At 38.0% G+C, this 22,070-nt stretch overlaps 1 protein-coding gene across 3 annotated transcripts in view; it reads right to left on the reverse strand.

The window, feature by feature from the left end:
* The window catches only part of LOC149172951 (coilin-like), a 373,642-nt gene that overhangs the window by 198,328 nt on the left and 153,244 nt on the right, over positions 1-22,070 (reverse strand). For all 3 annotated transcript variants that reach the window (XM_089424468.1, XM_089424467.1, XM_089424466.1), the window contains one exon: positions 16,812-16,884. In XM_089424468.1, the coding sequence (XP_089280594.1) occupies positions 16,812-16,884 (73 nt within the window). The remainder of the gene's footprint in view (positions 1-16,811; positions 16,885-22,070) is intronic.

Below are 22,070 nucleotides of genomic sequence, written 5' to 3' on the forward strand. Positions count from 1 at the left end.
ACAAATGCACAACACAAAAACTATACAACTGTGAAGCTGAACAATAAGAGAAATCCTCAGAAGACAGCTCTGACAAAGAGGACAATGAAGAAAATGCAAACCATAGTCCAAAATCAGAAGATGATATGCCACGAATTTCCATAGCAGCCATCACAAGGATAGCTCAACCACAGACATTGAAGCTTAAAGGTCACATCAAGAAGCAAAGCGTTATTGTTATGGTGGACTCAGGAAGTACGCACAACTTTGTAGATGTCAATGTTGCAAAAAGACTGAACATCTTTGCTTATCCGGTAGCAGACTTGGAAGTTATGGTAGAAGATGGAAAGCGTATAGATGGAGTTGGCAAGTGCCATAAAGTTAAGTTGCAATTAAGCGACTATGCAATGGAGTCTAGTTTTTATACGGTTCCCCTAGGAGGAGTAGATGTTGTTTTGGGTGTACAATGGTTAAGAACACTAGGCACATATTCAACAAATCACATAAAACAATTCATTAGATTCAAATGGGATGGACAGAAATATCACTTGTTCGGGTTTCAGGCACCACCAACACAAGTCATCTCCGCTCAACAAATGAAGAAGCTTATTCGCAAGGGGGCACCAGCGTTTGTTGCACAATGTTAGCACCTAGAATTATTATCGATAGAAGGGACTCATCAACCATCAGAGATTTCATCCTTGATCCAGAAATACGAGAAGGTTTTCCAAGATCTACCAATGAAGTTACCCCCGGAAAGGCAAATTGAACACATTATCGAAGTAAAACCAGACTCAACACCAGTTAATGTTAAGCCATATCATTATCCCCATCACCACAAGACAGAAATAGAACACTTAATACAAGACTTGTTGAAGCATGGAATCATTACAAAGAGTAGAAGTCCATACACTGCACCCATAGTATTAGTCAGAAAGAAGGACGGATCTTTCTAATTATGTATAGATTACAGAGGCTTAAACAAAATCACTATTAAACATAAGTTTCTGATTCCGTTCATTGATGAAATGCTAGATGAATTACACGGTGCAGAATATTTTTCCAAGTTAGATCTAAGATCAAGCTACTACCAAATACGAGTAAGGTTAGAAGACGTCAAAAAGACAGCGTTCAGGACTCATGAAGGGCATTACGAGTTCAAGGTCATGCCATTTGGATTAACAAATGCACCAGCCACCTTCCAAGCAACCATGAATGAGCTTTTTCACCCTTATCTTAGGAAGTTCGTATTAGTTTTCTTCGATGATATTTTAGTCTACAGTAAGACATGGAAAGAATATCTCAAACATCTAGAAGAAGTGTTGTCTGTTTTAGAAAAGAACCAATTTTACACCAAGCTATCAAAATGTACGTTTCGGCACAAGGAAGTTGAATACCTAGGTCATATTATAGCAAGGGAAGGAGTCCAAGTGGATCCCACGAAAATCAAGGCAATCAAAGAATGGCCCAAACCCAAGAACATATCTAAGCTGAGGGGATTTTTGGGTTTAACAAGGTATTACAGAAGATTTATAAAAAAAAATACGCACATCTGACAGCACCCCTAACTAATTTGTTAAAGAAAAATGTTTTTAAGTGGGAAACAAAGTAGATAAGTGTTTTGGGAAATTAAAGGAAGTGATGTCAACCACACTAGTACTAGCAACTCCTGACTTCTCCAAACCGTTCGTAGTCGAATGTGATGCTTCTGGGTTTGGAATTGGAGCAGTATTGATGCAAGACAACCACCCTATAGCATTTGACAGTAGGAAACTTAATAAACGAGAAGGCTTAAAATCAACATACCAAAAGGAGATGCTCGCCATCATATACGCTTTGACGAAATGGTGCCAGTATTTTCTTGGAAGTAAATTTTCAATCCGAACCGACCACAACAGTCTTCAATTCTTACTTCAGCAAAAGACATTATCAACAGAACAACAAAAGTGGATGGAGAAGTTATCAGCTTTCGATTTAGAAATATTACACAAGAAGGTAAGGGAGAATGTCGTAGCTGATGCACTCTCACGTAAAGATGACGATCACACAACATGTGCCACCATGATAGTTGTTCTAGAATGGTTGGACGAAATACGAGCCGAATATGCCAAGGATAAGGATTGTGACTCCATGATTAACAATATCAGTCAGTATACCAACTTCGAGTGGAAAAATGACATCTTATGGTACAAGGGGAGAATTTACCTAACACCCACATCCAAATTTAAGGTGAAAATACTAAAGGAGTCTCACAATTCACCAACAGCCAGACATGTTGGATTCTACAAGACTTACTACAACATCCGACAGTCATTCTATTGGAAGGGTATGAGCAAGGAAATTCAAAAATATGTTGCAGAATGTGATATTTGTCAAACAAACAAGAGCGAAAATGTTCTAACTCCAGGATTGCTACATCCACTACACATTCCAAATCAGAAGTGGGAGGAGATTTCTATGGATTTTATTGAAGGACTACCTATATCTGACGGAAAGGATAAAATATTTGTAGTAGTCGACCGGCTCACTAAATATGCCCAATTTATGGCTATTAAAAAGGTTGACACAACTAAACAAATTGTTGATGTGTTTTGTAAAAACATTTACAAACTACACGGGTTTCCTAGGGTCATAGTCAGTGATAGAGATGCAAGATTTAAAGGGAAATTTTGGAAGGATTTCTGCCATCAAGCAAGAATATCCCTCAATATGAGTTCGGCCTATCACCCCCAAACAGATGGGAAAACCGAAATCGTTAATAAATGCTTGGAAACATCTATTCGTTGTTTCGTTACAGATAAAAAAAACGGATGGACACAGTGGCTACACATAGCAGAATGGTGGTATAATACTGCGTACCACACGTCAGCTAAGATGATACCCTTCCAAGCCTTATATAGTTACGAGCCACCCAAGTGGAAGGACTTTGCACTCCTTGATTCTAGGGTACCATTAGTTAAAGACCACTTAGGATAAAGTCAAAGGATCATCAACTTACTAAAAGAAAATCTAGCCATGACCCGTAATAGAATGAAACAACAAGCCGACCAACACCGTTTTGAAAGAGAGTTCGAGGAGGGAGATTAGGTCTTTGTTAGACTCCAACCTTATAGGCAACTATCACTAAAATGCAAGGGAAGCATAAATTGTCACCTAAATATTATGGATCGTATCAGATAATCAAAAATATAAGTAGTGTAGCCTATGGGTTAAAGTTACCGAAAAACTGCCGAATCCATAATACCTTTCACGTATCAAGTCTCAAAAGAGTATTAGAACCAAATAGCACAAAAACAAAAATACCAGAGACCGCTGAAGAAGGAAGGATAGTCCTTGAACCTAAAGGTATACTCGCTACCCGAGAAAAGGTTTTACGTTCTAAGATAATAAAGGAATACCTCATCAAATGGAAGAGGTTACGAGAGGAAGATTCGTCTTGGAAATCAAAACGTTTCATGCATCAACACCCAGGACTACCTATGCTTGGAGGACAAAGCATCTTAAGGGGAAGGCAATGTTATGAACTTAAAATCATAACAATTAAATAAAATATTAAAATATTATTTAAATAAATAAATATTTAATTATAACCAATTAATTAGCAAATAATTAGTTAAATGAAGAGACATCTGTCCCCAAGGGGCATGTTTCTCTGATTAGGCACAGCCAGTCAACTCCTATTTAAGGAGCACCGCCTCAGCCTTGTAAGCATCATTCATTTTTATATCAATTAATAATAAATATATTACATTCAGCAATCTGGTGTATTATACGGTCTACAGCAATTTAGAATTTAATTTGCTAACACATCTTCACTTGTTGTTCCTTTCGTGTGGGATCATCATTGATGTACATTCACATCAGTACCATTGAAACAATGAGGTCACTGAGATATCAAAATCATGATCCCATAATTCTACATGCTAGGAACAGGACTGTGTATATCACAAAGATCCTTCCTTATCATTAATACATTAAGGTTGTGATTATATTCAACAACACAGTGATTACCGAGTATACAACTGTGATACAAGTCATCATATACTGTGTTTGTCTGGAATGTCAACAAGGAGAGTGAGTTGTTATCGTTATAGTTGTGGGTATCTCGAGAGGGATAACAACTATACGCTATTGTGGGATCACCGTGATCCTCAACATTGATCCCTGTAGGATTTTCATTGTTCAATGTAACCATTGTCACTTCCTTTTATGATGTTGAGACTGTAACAGAGATATTACTACATCATTTGAATGCCAAGATTGTTGGAGGTATATCTGATTCCTATAGCGTGACATCCTTTGAGACTTCTGCATGTTGTGATCATGCTGAGGTTGTTAGTGCTCTTGTAGGGTTCCGGAGATCTCTTTATCACCGAGAGGTAATGATTATGTTTCCTTTCGTTGAAAGGTACATCACCAAGGAGAAGGGGATTATCATCCTTCCTCACTATGATCATTACGCATCTGATGAGGCCTTCTGAGATCTTATACCCAACCAAGATCTCCCTCCTGCACCTCGTATCTATCTGCAGTTCAGAGAAATGCGAGTTCTGTATCTTCTTGGTTGCGGATCCCTGCACCCATATTCACACGAAATCTCAGAGAAATGCGAATTCTTCTTGTATGATTTGCGCTGACCCTAAGTGGGTATTTATAGTGGTTTGTGCCTCTATATTGAGCCGACGTGAATCATGAACCGACATGACTTGTAATTACATATTTAATTCATTTTTGGAGCCGACATGATGATCTCTGTTTCATTTTGGTTGTAGACTTCTTGTGCTTGCTAATGGAGGATTGATCTTGGTCTTGGAGGGTTGCTTTCACATAAATACATTTTACATAGGCTCTTAAAGAGCTTCTCTACACATGACATGACTCTTTGACATAATAATAAAATCCTAAAGACATCAAGAAGAAGTCTTTTACCTAGTGACACTTCTTGCTCATGAAACCCATGTAGTAAGGCATACAAAAATAATTTATTTCCTTTTATTATATCATTTACAAAGATCATGTCATTATGAAGACCGAACCTAGTTACACTTTCTTCAACAGCTTTGACCTTCGAAAGGTCAAATCCCCATCTTGTGGTCAAAGTCCCCCATACAAGATGATGTGGCAGCTTATCATTGGTTCATCTCATAGGGATAAAAGGATGTTTCATAGAAGCCTTAATTAATTATTGTTAAAATCATTTTGTTTAACTACAGGGAAAATCTTTTATTATACATCAAAATTTGCCCCTAAAGGATTTTGGCTCCAACATTAAATTTTGAAATTCAAATTCCTAATTTATCTTTCCCTCCTTAAGTTGGCTTCCCTCCTTTGTTTCAAGAAGCTTCTCTCACCATTATAAAAAGGGCTCCACTTCTCCTCAAATGGATGCATCAATTGGTGTTTTATAAAACTTTGTTCTAAAGCATGCCTAGGTATCACTTAGCGTGCTCTTTGTACATTGAATGCAAAAACAATTTCTGAAGTATTTAAGAGTCGGGGGCATTCATCAAGGGTTTGTTCTCTGAGCGATACTTCAGGTCCCAAAAGAAGTAAGGCATCTGACCTCACAATCAAAATTGAAGCCCGTGTAATGTTGATCTAGTGTATCGACTGTATCGTTCAAAGACCATGTGCATTTCGCTCCTGCCCACATTCTTCACAAGTGTTTTGATATTTTTTGCTCTGCTTGTGCGTAAGAGTGATGCACAGTTATGCGTCTTCCCAAAAATGAAATATCCAAAGGCCGCAAATCAAAGTTCTTTGTGAATGCTAAGTTCTCATGGAGGAGAGCATGTAAAGAAACCCTAGCCCACAGATCAATTGTTGCAGAAGTCGTGGGATTGGAGCAAGTGCAGGACTGGGAACACATAGTTTTATAAAGTTTTGAATTGGAAGTAAATACTGACACAGTGATCCTTCATATGGCCATGCTATATGCGCTAAGACAGGTGGATCAACAAAATTTATAATTAAATACATGATGTTTGGAAGTTATATGGTTGCAATATATTTCAGTGTTTGAATGTGGACCCCATGCTTAAATTACATTCACGCTATTCATATTTGTTCACCAATTCGATCTTTGTCGAGATCAAATTAACTTTATTTTTTGTTGAATAAATAGTTAGTTGGAGAAGGAAATTTTGTAGCATCATCACCAGATGGTGGCCATTTTGTCTAGCATGCCCTGAAATGGGAATTTGTCTAATGATTAATTTGATATATGATTTTAAATGTTCTATTAAGTTTTGAGGTCATTCTTGAGCAGAATTGAGTTCAGCAAAATGCAGAGTGATCAGTGGTCAGAGGTGGATTTTTGAGAAGCCCTGGTGATAAATATTTTATGTGCATAATCTAGTTTTTGCATGAATAGGTCATACAGGTTTTTGATTCAATGACAAAACATCTCCCAAGAAGGGGATCTGATTGATAAGATTGATGAAATTGAGAGGGGCAGGGGTAGCTTTTCAGTAATAATGGGTATTGACAGCAAGAACACCAGGATTAATGATTACAGTGGCTAATAATGTCAGTTTGGCCAGTTGGGGTTGTTACAACTAGAAGTTCCAGAAGATGAGGACTAAGTTGGTTATTGATATAAGTTGCTAGGGTTTGATCTTTTGAGCAGAAAGAATTGGTATTGTTGCTGACGACCGTGTGCCAGTATTGCAGATTGACAGATTCACTAGTTTGTTTTATTGATATTGAGCTCAAATGGATCCAGTCTGAAAATTGCCAAATGTGGTCCGTCGTGGTGAGTTGAAAGTTGCAGCTTTCTAAGCAAGTGGCAACTTGCTGAGTAGGGTCGTTAGGTGGTGTGAGGCAAGAAAGGGGATTCTCGTTCAGGTCGAAGCGCAAAAACACTTTAGGGTGGTAGGGTAGTGCTAGGGCAGGTTAGAGCTTGTGCAAGGCATTGGAGTGTCCATCCAGTAACAGCTGGTGAATAGGGTGTTGGAGCATCCTTCAAGTTGGAGCCTGTAACCCTGGGTGTTGCAGTGTCCTTCCAGTAGCCACTGGTAAACAGGGTGTTGGTGCATCTATCATGTTGTAGCTGAAAATGAGGGAAGTTAAAGCTTCCTACTAATGTACATATTGAAGACAAATATTCCGAAGCGTTTAGAGGTTTTTCTCCCGGAAGGTTTTCCATCTAAAAATCTCTATGCATTGGTGAATGGTGTTAATGATTATTTATGTTTAACTAATGTTAATAATGTTTAATGCTCTGACAAGTTTAAAATACTAATGGAAGTAGGAAATATTGATTCACCCCCTCCTAGTATTTCCAACACGTTTTGCCTCTTCGATAGTCTCATAACGTATGAAAGCAAAACCCCTATTCTTCTGAGATGTAGGCTTCTTGGACATTTGTATTTCCTTAATTTCACCAACTGCACCAAAAACTTTCTTCAAATCCTTTTCATTGGCTTCTTTATCAAGTCCAGCAATAAAAATTTCAAATTGCTTTTGTCTTTGCCTATCCCTTAAGGGGGTAGGAATGTCATTAATTTCATAGTCATCATCTTTATCAGCCAGTGTAAATGCAGATTGAATTTCATCATAATATTAATCCCAACAATTTACTTTATCCTCATTTTGTTCTTCATCCCTGTTTTCTATAGGTTTAAACTTTTCTTGTTTCACGTTATAATCTTGCCAGATGGGGATATCATGATTATTAGAATTAACAAAATCAGAATAATTACCACAAGGGAAAGAATTCCCTTTCATACTACGTATGTCATCTAAGGAAATAATCCAGCATCAGAATTCCAATCATTTACACTATGGGTATAAATGGAAAGTAAAGTATCAACAGCTAAATTCAATTCATCGAATGATGGTAAGTTGAGCAAATCAATAGTGTCCTTAGATTCAGTCTCATCTATAGCTTCTACACCTTCAGGTGTTGTATTTTCAATAATTTCATCCCTTTTGACAATAAGGTCAGCTTCTTTTGTAGGTGTTGAAGTTGGTGTTTCAAGGAGCTTTAGCAATTTTACAAGTATTTCTCTCGTTGCCAGTAATAGTTCTCGATTAGTTTTATGGTCATCCAATACTACTTGGGAATACATTTCCGTGATTTTAGGACGTAAGCTTAATGGACGGTTGTGCAGCAGTTAATGGCTAGAGAGTCAAATAGCTTTGATACCACTGTAGTAAAAAAACAATATGATGTTTGTACTAAAAATGTATTGTAAAATATATATATATATATATATAGAATAATAGGATGATGTTACAAATGAGGGGTCTCATTATAAATATTTGGCAAAATGCCCTTTCATATGAAGAGATGTGTCTTAAGACAGACCTTTACACAATTTCATTAATTATTATTTATTATTATGTTTGTTACTGTCTATCACAGAAGAAGACAAAGGAATCTAAACTGGATAAGATTGTTGATGGACTTTAGAAAGAATATTTCTGTGTCTCCACTCTTTCAAGCACTATTACAGACAATAGTTGGTTGGTGGACAGTGGTGCTTCTAAGCACATGAAAAGTTCACAAGATTCTCTCATAGAATTGACAGAGAAGGATTCAATATTGCAGGTGGAAGTTGGAGATCATGCTAAGTATGCAATGAAAGGAGTTGGGACAGTATCGTTTCAACTGGAGTCTGGAGATTCTCTACACATGAGAGATGTATTGTTTGTACTAGGATCGAAGAAGAACCTGCTCTCTATTTCAGTGTTGGAGGGTAGAGGTTACAAAGTTGCATTTGTATATGGTCAGGTTCTTGTATGGCCTAAGGGCTCAAGCATAGACTCAGCAGGAGTAATTGGTGTTCGAGAGGGAGGACTATACAGATTGTTAGGACATCCAGCCCAAGCATTGGTACATGACAGTATAAGTTTATGTGAGTTATGGCATCGGAGATTTGCTCATCTGCACTACAGGGTATTGCCAGCATTGAGAAGGATGGGCACAGGTCTTCCAGAGCTCCAGGAAAAGCATGAGGGTGTTTGCAGGGGTTGTGCACTTGGCAAGGATACCAAGGGATCCTTTTTGGAGCAATGATAGTAGGTACAAGGGGATCTTGGAACTAGTACATTCAAATGTATGCAGAGTAATGACAGTATCATGCTTGGGTGATTTCTTGTACTATGTGACATTCACTGATGATTTCTCCTAGAAGAAATGGATCTACTTCATGAAGACCAAGGATGTAGTCGTCAATAGGTTCTAAGAATTCAAGGCTCAGGTAGAGAACTTGACAAGAAAAGAAGATCAAGTTTTTAAGGTCAGATAATGGAGGAGAGTATACTTTCGAAAACTTCAGTGATTTATGCAAGAAGGCAAGAAAAAAGAGGGAATTGATAGTTCCTTACAACCCTGAGCAAAATGGAGTTGCGGAAAGTAAGAATAGGTCCATTGTGGAGGTTGTCAAAGCGATGATTCATGATCAGGATTTACCCGTGTTCTTATGGACAGAGGCATCCAACACAGCAATTTATGTTTAAAACAAGAGTCCTCATCGGATATTGGAGGACAAGACTCCTAAGGAGGCATTCACAGGAGTGAAACTAGAGGTTAGTCATTTGAGGATCTTTGGTTGTCCAATATATATCCATGTGCCCAAGGATAAGAGGAAGAAGGGTACTTTTGTGGGAAACAACAAGATTCTGTAGGCCTACGAGATCTACATTCCAGGGCAACATCAAATTGAGGTTAGTCGGGATGTTACTTTTGATGAGGAGGTAAACTTCAGGAGGTCTAGAGAGTCCCATATGGAGATTGATAGTGAGGAGCAGGAGCCTCCAAAAGATGTGGGTACAGATACGTCTAGTCCTGATGTTCATCCTTCAGACTATCAAGAGGAGTTAGTAGAGCAGTAGATCCAATGGACCCACCTAGAGATGTTGCAGAGACCAGGAAGAGGCCAGCATCACTTTGTGACACTCTGCAGGATGCAAAGAAGCATGCAGCTCCCAAAGACACTTTCAGGGAGAGAGACAACCATAGAGGTTCTGGAGTTATATGGTATCATTGATTTCAGACCACATCATTGATTCCGGACCTTCCAATTACGAGAAGATAGTAGCCCAGCAGGTTTGGAAGGATGCCATGATGGAGAAGTATCATTCCGTCATGAAGAATTATGTGTGAGAAATAGTTATGAGACCAGAAGGGAAGTCAGTAGTGACTTCAGAGTGGATCTATAAGATCAAGCATGTAACAAATGGCAACATCTAGAAGTACAATGTAAGGTTTGTGGCGAGAGGGCTTTCCCAGAAAGAGGGAGAGGACTATGAGGAGACTTTTGGATACTTGATGAGTTTGGGCTTCACCAAGAGTGATGTGGATCCTAACATTTACTACAAGGTTGTTGTTAGTGATCCTTTGATCTTGGTGATATATGTTGATGATTTGTTCCTTAATGGGGCAAAGAAGCTCATTGTCGAGTGCAAGAGGGAATTGGCTTCAAAGTTCGAGATGAAGGATCTTGGCTTGATGCATTATTTCCTTGGATTGGAGGTGTGGCAGAGGCCAAGTGAGATCTTCCTTGGACAAGGGAAGTACACAATTCATATCTTGAGAAGATTCAATATGATTGAGTACATGTCCATGTCTACACCTATGGTGGCAAATTTGAAGAAGTTGAGTGATTCCACTTCATATTTAGATTTGGTGGATCCCACTATGTACAGGTAATTGATTGGATCCTTGATGCACCTGCTTAACACCATACCAAATATTGCTTTGCAGTGAGCACCCTAAGCCAGTTTTGTTGAAGAATGTAACTATGTTTTGTCTTCATAATGACCTTTTTAAACATGACATTGTATATTTTGTATATAAGAAGAAAAAGAAAAAGAAATATTAATTGTAAAAGCATAGGTTTCATGCTTAAGTCTAGGTCAAAGCACGTTCTTCTAGGGCTTGCTAGGTCAAAGGAGAAGTTTCATGTATTATAGTCCCATTTGGACTCATTGTAACAAAAGAAAATATTTATCTTTTTGAGTCAAGAAAGCAAAATTATCCTCCAAGCCCAAGTCAGCCTAAAGAGGCCTATTCGACCCCTCCAAAAGGTTAGAAATACGACGGAATTTGACTCATTTGGATCACTCACAAGTTTGATCTACAATAGCGAAGGAGAAAGAAGAGCGAGAAAGGCAAGAAGAAGAGGAAGAAGTCGAAGAAAGGTATGTGTGAGTTGCAGGGGCCAAAATTGCAAGTCGAAATTGCAGACTTTGTTGCAAGGTCGAAACTCTGAGGTGAAGTTGCTTTGATCTTCATTGTCTTTGGAAGGACCTGGTTTGTTTGAAGAGATTTTGTTGGTGGTTTGGCATGGTGCTTGAGAGAAATTTTCGCTTTGGTCCTAGGTCTTGGAAGTCTCATTTTGAATAGATTCTATAAGAAGAGAAGTAATATTTTAGGGTTTTCCCCTTGGAGGGGTTTTGTCCTACCTTGGAGCCTATATCTTGTGTACTTTGTCTCTTTGTGATCTTCATTGTTTTGGTAATTGCTTGATGAACAAGAAATAAAAGTAATAAAAGGCCAACTAACATCACAAGTAATTATCAAGTAAGGAAAGTCAAACATAATATACAAGATTCTTGATTTTCCAACATGGTATTAGAGCTAAGGTGCAAGAAGGAGATTGAAGATCACATCTTAGTTGGCACTCTCTCAATGGCAAGGATTATGAAGAAGGGTTTCAAGTTTCTTGGGAACCTCGTTGTGACTATCAAAGAAAGCATCTTGAAGATCATCTCCAAGCTAGCAAAAGAAGTGATGGATGGAAGTTTCTTCTCTGCTCTCTCTGGCACTTTCAAGGATGATAATGTATGGGTTATAGATAGTGGAGCTTCCAGACATATGACAGGTGAATGCAATCAACTCCAAACTCTATCAAAAGGAACCTCTTCTCATTCAGTCGAACTTGGAGACAAGAAGAGCTATCCAGTGAAGGGAATTGGATCTACCTCATTGGAGCTAGAGACTAGTGGGAGCATTCATCTCAATAATATTCTATATGTTCCAGGTTTGAAGAAAAATCTACTTTCTATTTCTTGTCTAGAAGATAAAGGTGATAGAATTGCTTTTGTTGATGGCAAAGTTTTGGTTTGGGGAAAGGACTCTAGTATTGATCATGCAAGGATAATTGGGATTCATGAGGGAACTTTGTATAGGTTACTTACTCCTCTCCCTCAAGCCCTAGTTCACTTAGATGTGAGCCCTTCTAAACTATGGCATAGAAGGTATGGACACCTTCACTACAAATTTTTGCCATCTCTAAATCAAATGGTCAATGGCATCCCCGAATTGAAGGAAGAACATGAAGGAATTTGTAAGGGATGTGCTCTAGGCAAGAATGTAAAGAAGCCCTTTGCAAGAAGTGATACCAAATCAAAGGAAATCTTAGATCTCATACACTCTTATGTGTGTGGTCCTATGGCAGTAAAGTCTCTTGGAGGTCATCAATATTATGTGACATTCATCAATGATTTCTCAAGGAAAACATGGTTATACCTCCTCAAGAACAAAGATGAGGTATTCAAGAAGTTTCAAGAATTCAAGAATGAAGTAGAAAATTTGACAGAAAGGAAGATCAAGACCCTAAGGTCTAACAATGGTGGAGAATATACCTCCAAAGAGCTTATAGCATTTTGCAAGGAAGCAAGGATTAAGAGGGAGCTAATTGTTCCTTATAATCCTAAACAGAATGGTGTGGCTGAAAGAAAGAATAAAACAATTGAAGAATGTGTTAGGGCCATGCTACATGATCAAGATCTCCCTCAATTCTTATGGGGAGAAGCATGTGTAACAATTGTCTACTTGCAAAATCGAAGTCCTCATAAGATTCTCAACAACATGACTCCAGAAGAAGCATTTATAGGAAAGAATCCTAGTGTGGATCATCTTCGAATATTTGGATATCTTGTTTATATACATATTCCAAAGGAAAAGAGGAAGAAGTTGGATCATTCCAGTATGAAAGGCATCTTCGTTGGCTATAGTGCTTCATCAAAGGCGTACAGAATCTATATTAAAGAGGATCATCAAATTGAAGTAAACAGGGATGTAATCTTTGATGAAAATGTGGCTTACAAGAGATCCAAAGATATTCCGGTCAATTCTGATGAAGAAGGGATACCCAATTTTGAGGATATCTTGAGGGACAACAATGATCAAGATCCTACATCATCTCAAGAATATGTCGAAGGTCCTAGTGAGCCTGTGCAGCAAGTAATCGTTCCTAAAATTTGAAGGAGGCCTGCTTGGTCAAGATCTCCCTTAATTCTAGGACAAAGCATGTTCTTCATGCTTCTATGACTTTCTAGGTCAAAGGAGAATTTTTATCATGTATTATAGTCCCATTCAGACTCATTGTAACAAAAGAAAATATCTATTTTTTGAGTCAAGAAACAAAAATTATCCTCCAAGACCAATTCAACAACAATAATGATAGGTCGGCCTAAAGAGGCCTATTCGACCCCTCCATAAGGCTATAAATAAGAGGGACTTTGACTCATTTGGATCACTCACTCAAGCAAGTTCGATCTGCAATAGTGAAAGAGAAAGAAGAGCGAGAAAGGCAAGAAGAAGAGGAAGAAGTCAAAGGAAAGTTTTTTGGGAAAAACATCATTTTTTGTCCACGCGTGTGAAGCTACCTAAGGTTTCTATGTGAATAGTAGGGGCCGAAATTGCAAGTCGAAGTTGCAAACCTTGTTGCAAGGCCGAAACTCTGAGGTGAAGTTGCTTTGATCTTCATTGTCTTTGGAAGGACCCAGTTTGTTTGAAGAGATTTTGTTGGTGGGTTGGCTTGGTGCTTGGGAGGAATTTTGGCTTTGGTCTTAGGTCTTGGAAGTCCCATTTTGAACAGGTTCTATAAGAAGTACTATTTATGGCCCTTGAGTCTTTCCCTGGTTTGGAGCCTATATCTTGTTTACCTTGTCTCTTTGTGATATTCATTGTTTTGGTAACTGATTGATGAACAAGAAATAAAAGTAATAAAGGCCAAGAAATATCACAAGTAATTCTCAAGGAAAATCAAACATAATATACAAGATTCTTGATTTTCCAACAATTTTATGGTTGAGTCGAGGCATGTACATTGGGTTGCAGCGAAGCATGTGTTGAGGTACATGCATGGTACAATTGGATATGGTCTGAGATATGTCTCAAGTGGTGAAGTGAGGGTGCAGGGATATACTAATTTCGACTAGGTCAAGAGTGCAGTGGACAGAAAAAGCACTCGGGGTGTTGCACTAGCTCGGATCAGCTATCATATCTTGGTTTAGCAAGAAGCAGTCTTTTGTCACACTCAATACAATAGAAGCAGAGTATATTGCAGCCAGTGTCACAAGTCAAAAAGCAATGTGGCTTTGAAAGCTTCTTGTAGAACTATTTAATCAAACCTTAGAGATGACCTTGATACGTTGTGAGAATCAAAGCTATGTCAAGCTTTTGAAGAATCCAGTATTTCATGACAGGGAGAAACACAATGACATCAAATATCACTTCATCCGAGACATGGTGTAGAAGGGAGCATTGAAGCTTTTGTACATATCCACAAATGAGCAAATTGTGGACATTCCCACCAAGCCTTTGTCCAGGGGGGAGTTTGTATACCTCAGAGAGAAGCTTGGTGTGATGCAAATTGTCCTCCCTCGCTGAGACGGAGTGTTGATGTTTCTACCGTTTTTAGCATCAGCCAAACATTCTCCCTCAGGATCATGTTGATTTGACTAGTGGAGAATGATACATTCATCAGTGGGGCCATGCTGATTTGGCTAGGGGTGAATGGCCCGGGGCAATCTTTCTTCCATACGCTTTGGTGTCTGCCTCAAGGAGATTGGCCTAAAGTACTCACATTGCTTGGTATGGGATGGAGTGATCTATATTTTATCAAGCAGGTTGATTTCTTTATTTAATGGGATTTTTACCCACTGGTGGAATAAACAATTCTAGTTTAAACTTTAATGTTGAGTTGTAATGTAGGCTCAATAAGTGAAGGGGTTCATTGTGATGAGGGGCTTCTTAATTGGTTTCCACTCAACATTAGAGCTCTATATAAATAGACATGAATGTGAGGAGACACTACATCAACATAGAAAGCTCATTCATCTTTTCTAGGGGAGGAGAAATTCAATTAAGGAGAAATCTGTTCATGTTTCATCTTTTCTTCATCATTTTATCTCTCTCTTGGAGGACGAATGTGTGAAGGGTTTGAGCGAGTTTGACCAGCATCCGTATAGTCGAACTTGTGAAGATTTGACCACGTTTGACCACAGTTCATAGTACATACATCCACACATATATGGGTTTGACCGCAGTTCATACAGTCACACGTATATGGGTTTGACTGCAGCTGAATGTTCGAGAGTTTGACTGAGTTTGACCACGGGCAGAGTTAAACATAGTTGTATGTGCAAGTTGACCATAGGCTGCACATGTGACTTTGACCACAGGCTGTAGTTTGACCAGTGTTGACCAAGTTTACTTTTGACTCGTTTGACCAGCATTGGCCAACAGCAACTTGACCAAGTTTGACTTGTGATTTGACTTGTAATGGTGGCACAGATTTCTAGACAATTTCTGATTTGTAAAGCCTGCTAAAAAAGGCAATTTCTCCTTAAGAAAAGATAACTGGATTTTCTCCCAAATTGGGTTTCCGAAGATAAAAATATTGTGTCTATTGTGCCTGGCTATCTTTCTATGATCTTTATTGTTTCTGTTGCATTTACAGTTGAGATTTTCTGGGCGTAATTATTCAATGATAACAGTGGCATGAAAAATACCGTTTGAAAATTCATTAGGAAGTAATTATCAGATCATAAAATTGTATTCTACTGCACATGCTATAGAATTTTGACAAAAGGGCGGGTTGCAAACATTGCCTCAACAATGCCATGGGGAATTTTACTCTTGCTCTTGATAAACAATGGAGCACAAACGTGTAGAATTGCAGAGCTTTGGAAGGCCTCAATCTTAGTAGTTTAATACTAGTTGATATCGACATAAAACAGCGAAACAGTACTCAAATGCAAGAATAGCAAACTCAACAGAATGAGCAAGCATGCAAGTAGAGTTGTGGCTGCAATGTACAAATGTGGTGCACTATTCATCGCATCATCTATTTATAGAAGTGAAAAATAGGAGAGTGATATTTGACCATACCTCCTAATGTTATAACTAAATTTACATATTTTGGTAGTTCATAGAGTGTGACCAAGCCCTCAAGGAATTATCTACAATGAGCTAGGGAAACAAAGTAAAAAGTGTAGATTACTTATATAATGCACAGTTTAACAAACAACGAATTGTTTACAATCAGCTGGGGAAACAAAGTAAAGATTGTAGATTACTTTCATAACACAGTTTATAAACAGCAAGGAAATTACAGACTAAACCTCATCAAAATCCACTCCAAATAGTTTTGGCATTTATCATCAAACCAGATTGACTAATTTATTGAGATGACATTTTTCAACCGTTGTGGTTTTGCTGTGTGACTTAGATTCAACTGAAGCAATTTCATTGAGAACCACAGCCCTCATTTCTATTGATAAGTAACCATACTTCAAGAATGATAAGATGAAAATTAAGGCCAATTGTATTGTAACCAATATTACAAAAGAAATCGAAGGCTGTAGTTACTAAAAGCATATTTGCAATTGTATATAAGTGACAGTTTATATATATAGATGATAGATGATGTTTTGCACCCACACAAAAGAGAAGTCACTCCAATCAAGAAAAAAAGCAGAATGCCAATCAAATTCTGCAAGTTCAATAAGAAAATTGAACACCTTCACAAATCTTTGAAAACACTCACAGGAAGAAGAAAAAACAATCCATGTCATTTCCAAAAATAATTTACCTTCCTTTCTACTTGAGCTGGTGCAGAAGCATTCTCCATTGCAGGGATCAGTGCTTGAACTTGCTCATGTTCGCTGAAACAGAAAATTTCTAATTACTGAGTAGAAAAAAATTGGAATCACAACCTAGAAAGCCAAATGGAAACAACACATTAAGGAACAGCAAGCAACAAATAGGAAAATCTTCATCAAATATAAATTCCTCACTCAAAACCTAAAGTCACAATTCAAATGGAAGCTAGTTTACTCTTCTACAAGATTGAGCTTGGATATGTGGATATATTTTGAAGTAATAATTGTAAAAAGAATTTCCGTTAGTGAAAACATGAGAAGTTTATGCAATGCTGTTTTTCCAAACATTCTTAAAGAGCATCCCAGTTTTAAATCTAAAGATACTAAATGTTCTCTACATTCAAATAATTTACTTCCATGCTAGGTTGAGAGGTCATGTAGGCGTGGTGGAACCAGACGAACACATGGCTTAGAATGAAGCATTGAAGCATCAAAGACCTTTAGAGGAGGAGCATTGGACACACTAGAAGAGCAATCACCTTGGGGCACTTGCTTGTTGGACATGCATACTTTGGAACCTGGCATGTCACTTAGAGATGAGTGCTTCACACACCGGCCTGTCTATTGTTTAGTTAGGTTACTTGTGTGGACAAGGTTCACTTTGTTATTGTTGGCCTATATCGACTTTTTGTTCATCCTTTCACTCTCACACTTATATTAGAGATATGAGTGCAAAGTGGTCTCTTTCATCATACTCTTTCTTCATTGTATTTGCACTCTCTATCTTCAGCGCTAAGGTTCTTAAGCAGATTCAAGAAGAAAATCAGGGTTAAGATTTGCCCTAAGAAGACTTAGGGCTTGGGATAAACCCTAGACCAGTAAAGGGAAAACTTGATCTTGTACTTATTGAGAGAAGAAGATTATGGTTTTGTGGCAATTGCAAACCTCAATACAACTTGGAGTGTTTGATGTGGATAAGATATTGTACACTTGTGCGGTGCAAGTGTAGGTGCCAAGGAAGACTTGCTGATGCGCATGCTAGCTTGTTGTGGATCTTTGGTGGGGTGCCCAGCATTGGTTGGAAGTAATTCCTAAATAGGAGGAACTGCTGACTAGGCCCTCAGGTTTTCATATGGTTTCCCTCGCTAGGATTGGGTGAGCATGACATGTACCTGATTAAATTAGGTTGTTAGTATATACATGTAACTTCATCTTATATACATATGAGAACCATGCTTTGCTGCCCAAACTGTGTACTTGCAGATTTGACTTTCAGCTTATGTTTGCATGATGCACGAGTAGTTTCTACTACGCGTTATGCATGTTCCTTTGACATAATATTGAGCAGATTTTTCTAAGTGATTTAACAAAAATATAGATGTGAAGCGGGAAGATTTAGGACTGTAATAAATCAGCTGTGATAGGCATTTTTAGATCTGCTATATGCTTGGAATGTGTGCCCTAAGTGTTGGAAATATTATTCCATTGAATACTTCTTTGGTATTTATTTTATTCTGCTGTCTTGAGAATGAATGTTACATAAATAGATCTAGGAAACCTCAAGGTTGAAGTGAAATTTTGGAATTTGCACTAATTGTGAAGGAACCAAAATTTCAATGCCCTCCTCTTAGGCTGTGTATAACTACAAAGCCAAGTTTCATTTATAATATACATTCATGAGATCTTCCTCATCTGTCTAGTACATGTGGTTTAGCCTACAAAAACCATAAAATCTTTGTTCTTTTTCTTGTTCCTGGTTTGCATCCTCGCCCCAGTGCACTTACGATTATCTTCCCAACCACACCTATGAATCAGTTCAAGCACACTTACTAGATATTATTGTTGAAAAGTGTAACCAGGTTCGGTTTTCATTATGACATGTAATTATGATTTTATGTAATGAGATATAATGAAGAAAAATAAAATTATTATTGTATTACTTGCTTCATGGATTTCATAAGCAAGAGATTTTATTTTTAAGTCAAGACTCCCATTGAGAATCTTTTAGGAATTATTTGTCATCTAGTCATAAAATTTTAAGAGTCTTTGTCATGTAATGAAGTCATGTTACACTTTGTAAAAGGTCAAACTTGTCTATGTAAAGTATTCCCCATGACCTTGTCACTTATCCTCTTCAAGTCGGCCTACAACGGTGAAAGAACTTGCTAGAAGAAGTCAGCCTAACCACTAGTGATCATGTCAGCCTGAAGGTCATGCGTTCATGTGTATATATAGCCACACTCAGCCTCACTTAGAGGCAAGCAACTCGACAAGCATTCAGTCAAGCAGAAGTGCGAAGAAAAGGTCAAGCAGAAGTGCAAATAAGAGGCTCCAAGCCAAAGTGCGAAGAAGGCATAGGAAGGTTTCTTCTGAGTCAGCAAAGGAGAGATTCTTCTGAGCATTGCGAAGAAGAGTTTCTTCTAGGCAAGCAAAGACGAGTTTCTTCTTGGCAAGAGAAGGAGAGTTCCTTTGGGCATAGCAAAGGAGAGTTTATTTTGAGGTCAGTGAAGGAAGGATTCTTCTAGGGTAATTGTTTTGGGTGACCGAAGTTAAATATTAAGACAAGAGACCGAGATTCTCTAGAGGAAGCTAGTAATATCATAGAGACTGAGATTCTCTAGGAGAAGACGAGAAGAAGCAGTGTGAAGGATAGAGACCAAGTTTCTCTCGAAGAAGTCGAGGAGAGCAGTTCGAGACCAAGAAGAAAGTCGAGGAAGGGAAGAGGTAGAGCATCAAGGTTAGTGACAAGGTTCTTGGGAGGATACTAGAGTCAAGGGTCTTTGTCATGGTCTTGGTACTCATCAATTGAAGATCTAGAAGAAGAGTTTTGATCAGGTTTTCCTCTCAAGAAGTGATAGGTTTTGGCCCTGGCTAACAAGCCTACATACAGCGTCACTTGTCTGTTATTGTGCATATTGGTAATTGTCTTGATGAAAAGAACACAATAATAACATAACGAAGAAATGACTATAAGCTAAGAAGTAAAAGTATACCACAAGCAATTATCAAGCAAAAAAAAAATTTAACTATTCATGCCCTAGATTTCTCAAAATGGTATCGAAGCTTAGGTGTTGAAGTCAAAAAGGGGCATTCAAGCAAGTAGACACACAAGAATCGGGCTTCAAAGAAGGATCAAAGCAACTCAAAGAACACCGAGCAAGAAATCAAGATCTTCATCATACCAAAACTGTAGATCGAAGAGATCTACACTGGCAAGAGTCTTGAAACCATCTTCAAGAAAGAAGACTAGAACATTCAAGAAGGATCGTGAATCAAGCTCTCTCTCATCAATCTCTCAAGAAGCAAATCCTCTCTCAACATCAAGATTAAGAAGGAAGCAAGCAACAATCACTCAAGTAAGTCTATGACTATATATGATAATATAAAAATGTCTTTTTGAAAGGAAAGCAATAAATTGGTTGGGGCTGCAAATTACCTTGCATGGAAGAAAAGGACAGACCTAAGTCTTATTGAGAATGAGGTCATGGATCATATCAAAGGGTCGATAACCTAGCCTCCAAAGGAAGATACTCAAGCACATGCTAGATTCATGAAGGGAGAAGTGACAGCCTAGAGGATTCTTATAGAATCTATAAAAGACTCTCTAATCCGTGTGTATCAAAGTTGTAGACTGCAAAAGCTATATATGACAAACTAGTAGAGTTGTTTTCCGTAAGTACTGCAGGAGAAGTAATCTCATTAAGGAAAGAACTCTACAAACTAAAATTATCCAAGGAAGAAGGAAGAGCATCATACTTCATAAGGATATCAGAAATTCAAGATCAACTTCAAGAGATGGGAGAAGTCATGTCTGATAGAGAGATGACCAGAGTGGTACTAAATGCACTACCAGAAGAATGGGGTAACTTCACTTCAAGTTTATATGGGAAGAAAGAGACTACTCCATTTCAAGATCTATGGTCACTCTATAAGATCGAAGAAACTAGGCTGAAGTAAAAAGTTGATGTAGTATCAAATGAGCAGAATCAAGCATGTGCTGCTATGACAAGAAGAAAAGAAAAATTTGGAAATTTTGGTCCTCCAAAGAAAAGGAAGAACATGGCTAAGGTAAGCTAGGGTTGTCAGGAACTTGGGCACTATAGAAGAGATTGTCCTAAACGTAAAAAGGACAAGAGGGATAAGGAAGAAGCCCATATTACTAGGGAAGTGAAAGAACCTGAGACAAAGAAGCATAAGTAGGAAGAAGTAAAAGATCTCTGCCATGACTGAGATGATCTTCTTCACTAGTAGGTACTTTCCACTAGTAATTTATAAATAGGATGCACTGTAAATAAGATAGAATGCATCAGATTAGAAAATAGCATCATGATAGAAGCATTAAAAGCAAAAGTTCATGACATGGGAAGCAGAAATAATGTCTAAAGAAATTCTATTGATTACAAAGAATAATAACTCTTGGAAACCTCATTGAAATGATACTTATAGAACGAAGTAGAGGTCATCATCGACTAGGATCATCATACAATAGTTAATAAGGAAACATTTGTTGGATGGGGTTATGAAAGATCCTCAAGTTTCTCTGATGGAATCCTTATCAAGAGAATTCACCTATCTAGAAAGAAAGCAAGTGTTTCATAAGGAATCCCAACTCGTGGGATTCAAGGGATAATCGTATGATGACTTAACAAGTGAAGCAGGTTAAGAGGATAAATCTCTTTCAAAGAAAGCTGCTATAGAAAGTTTGGATGATCCAAAGGAAAGATGAGGTATGTACGCTTACATAGGTTATTATGAAATTCATGTCATATGGTTGCAAATAATATGGATCACTATTTCCATCTTGGGAAACATGACCAAAAGAAGAAGGGATATCCTCCTCTAAAAGACTGCAGAAAAGCATAAGTCACACTAGATGATATCAACATAATATGTTCTCATATGAATCATAAAGGACCAGACTACAATTGAGGAACTCTTGTTGGAAGCTCCTGGAAATGAAGTGTGTGAAAAGAAAGCAAGAGATCATAAACTATGCAACAAAGGTGGAAGGCATTCAACATCTAAGACCAAGAAGAGTTGACCAGAATATCTCGCAGAAAGATATGAAGACTCTGGTAGGAGTCAGAAAAAGATGGAGACCCTTGACAATGAATATCTTTAGGAGATGTGTCAACATACATGTAGGATGTTGATACCTACAAGAAGATGTCATGATGAAAGACCATCACAAAGGTAATTTTGATTTAAGTGTTCGTTTCTTATTTTTGAACTAATATCTGGATGGACTT

This window comes from Pinus tabuliformis, chromosome 4_2 (assembly GCF_031772625.1).
Source record: "Pinus tabuliformis cultivar Carrire ecotype Pingquan chromosome 4_2, CPIR1, whole genome shotgun sequence".
Taxonomy (NCBI): domain Eukaryota; kingdom Viridiplantae; phylum Streptophyta; class Pinopsida; order Pinales; family Pinaceae; genus Pinus; species Pinus tabuliformis.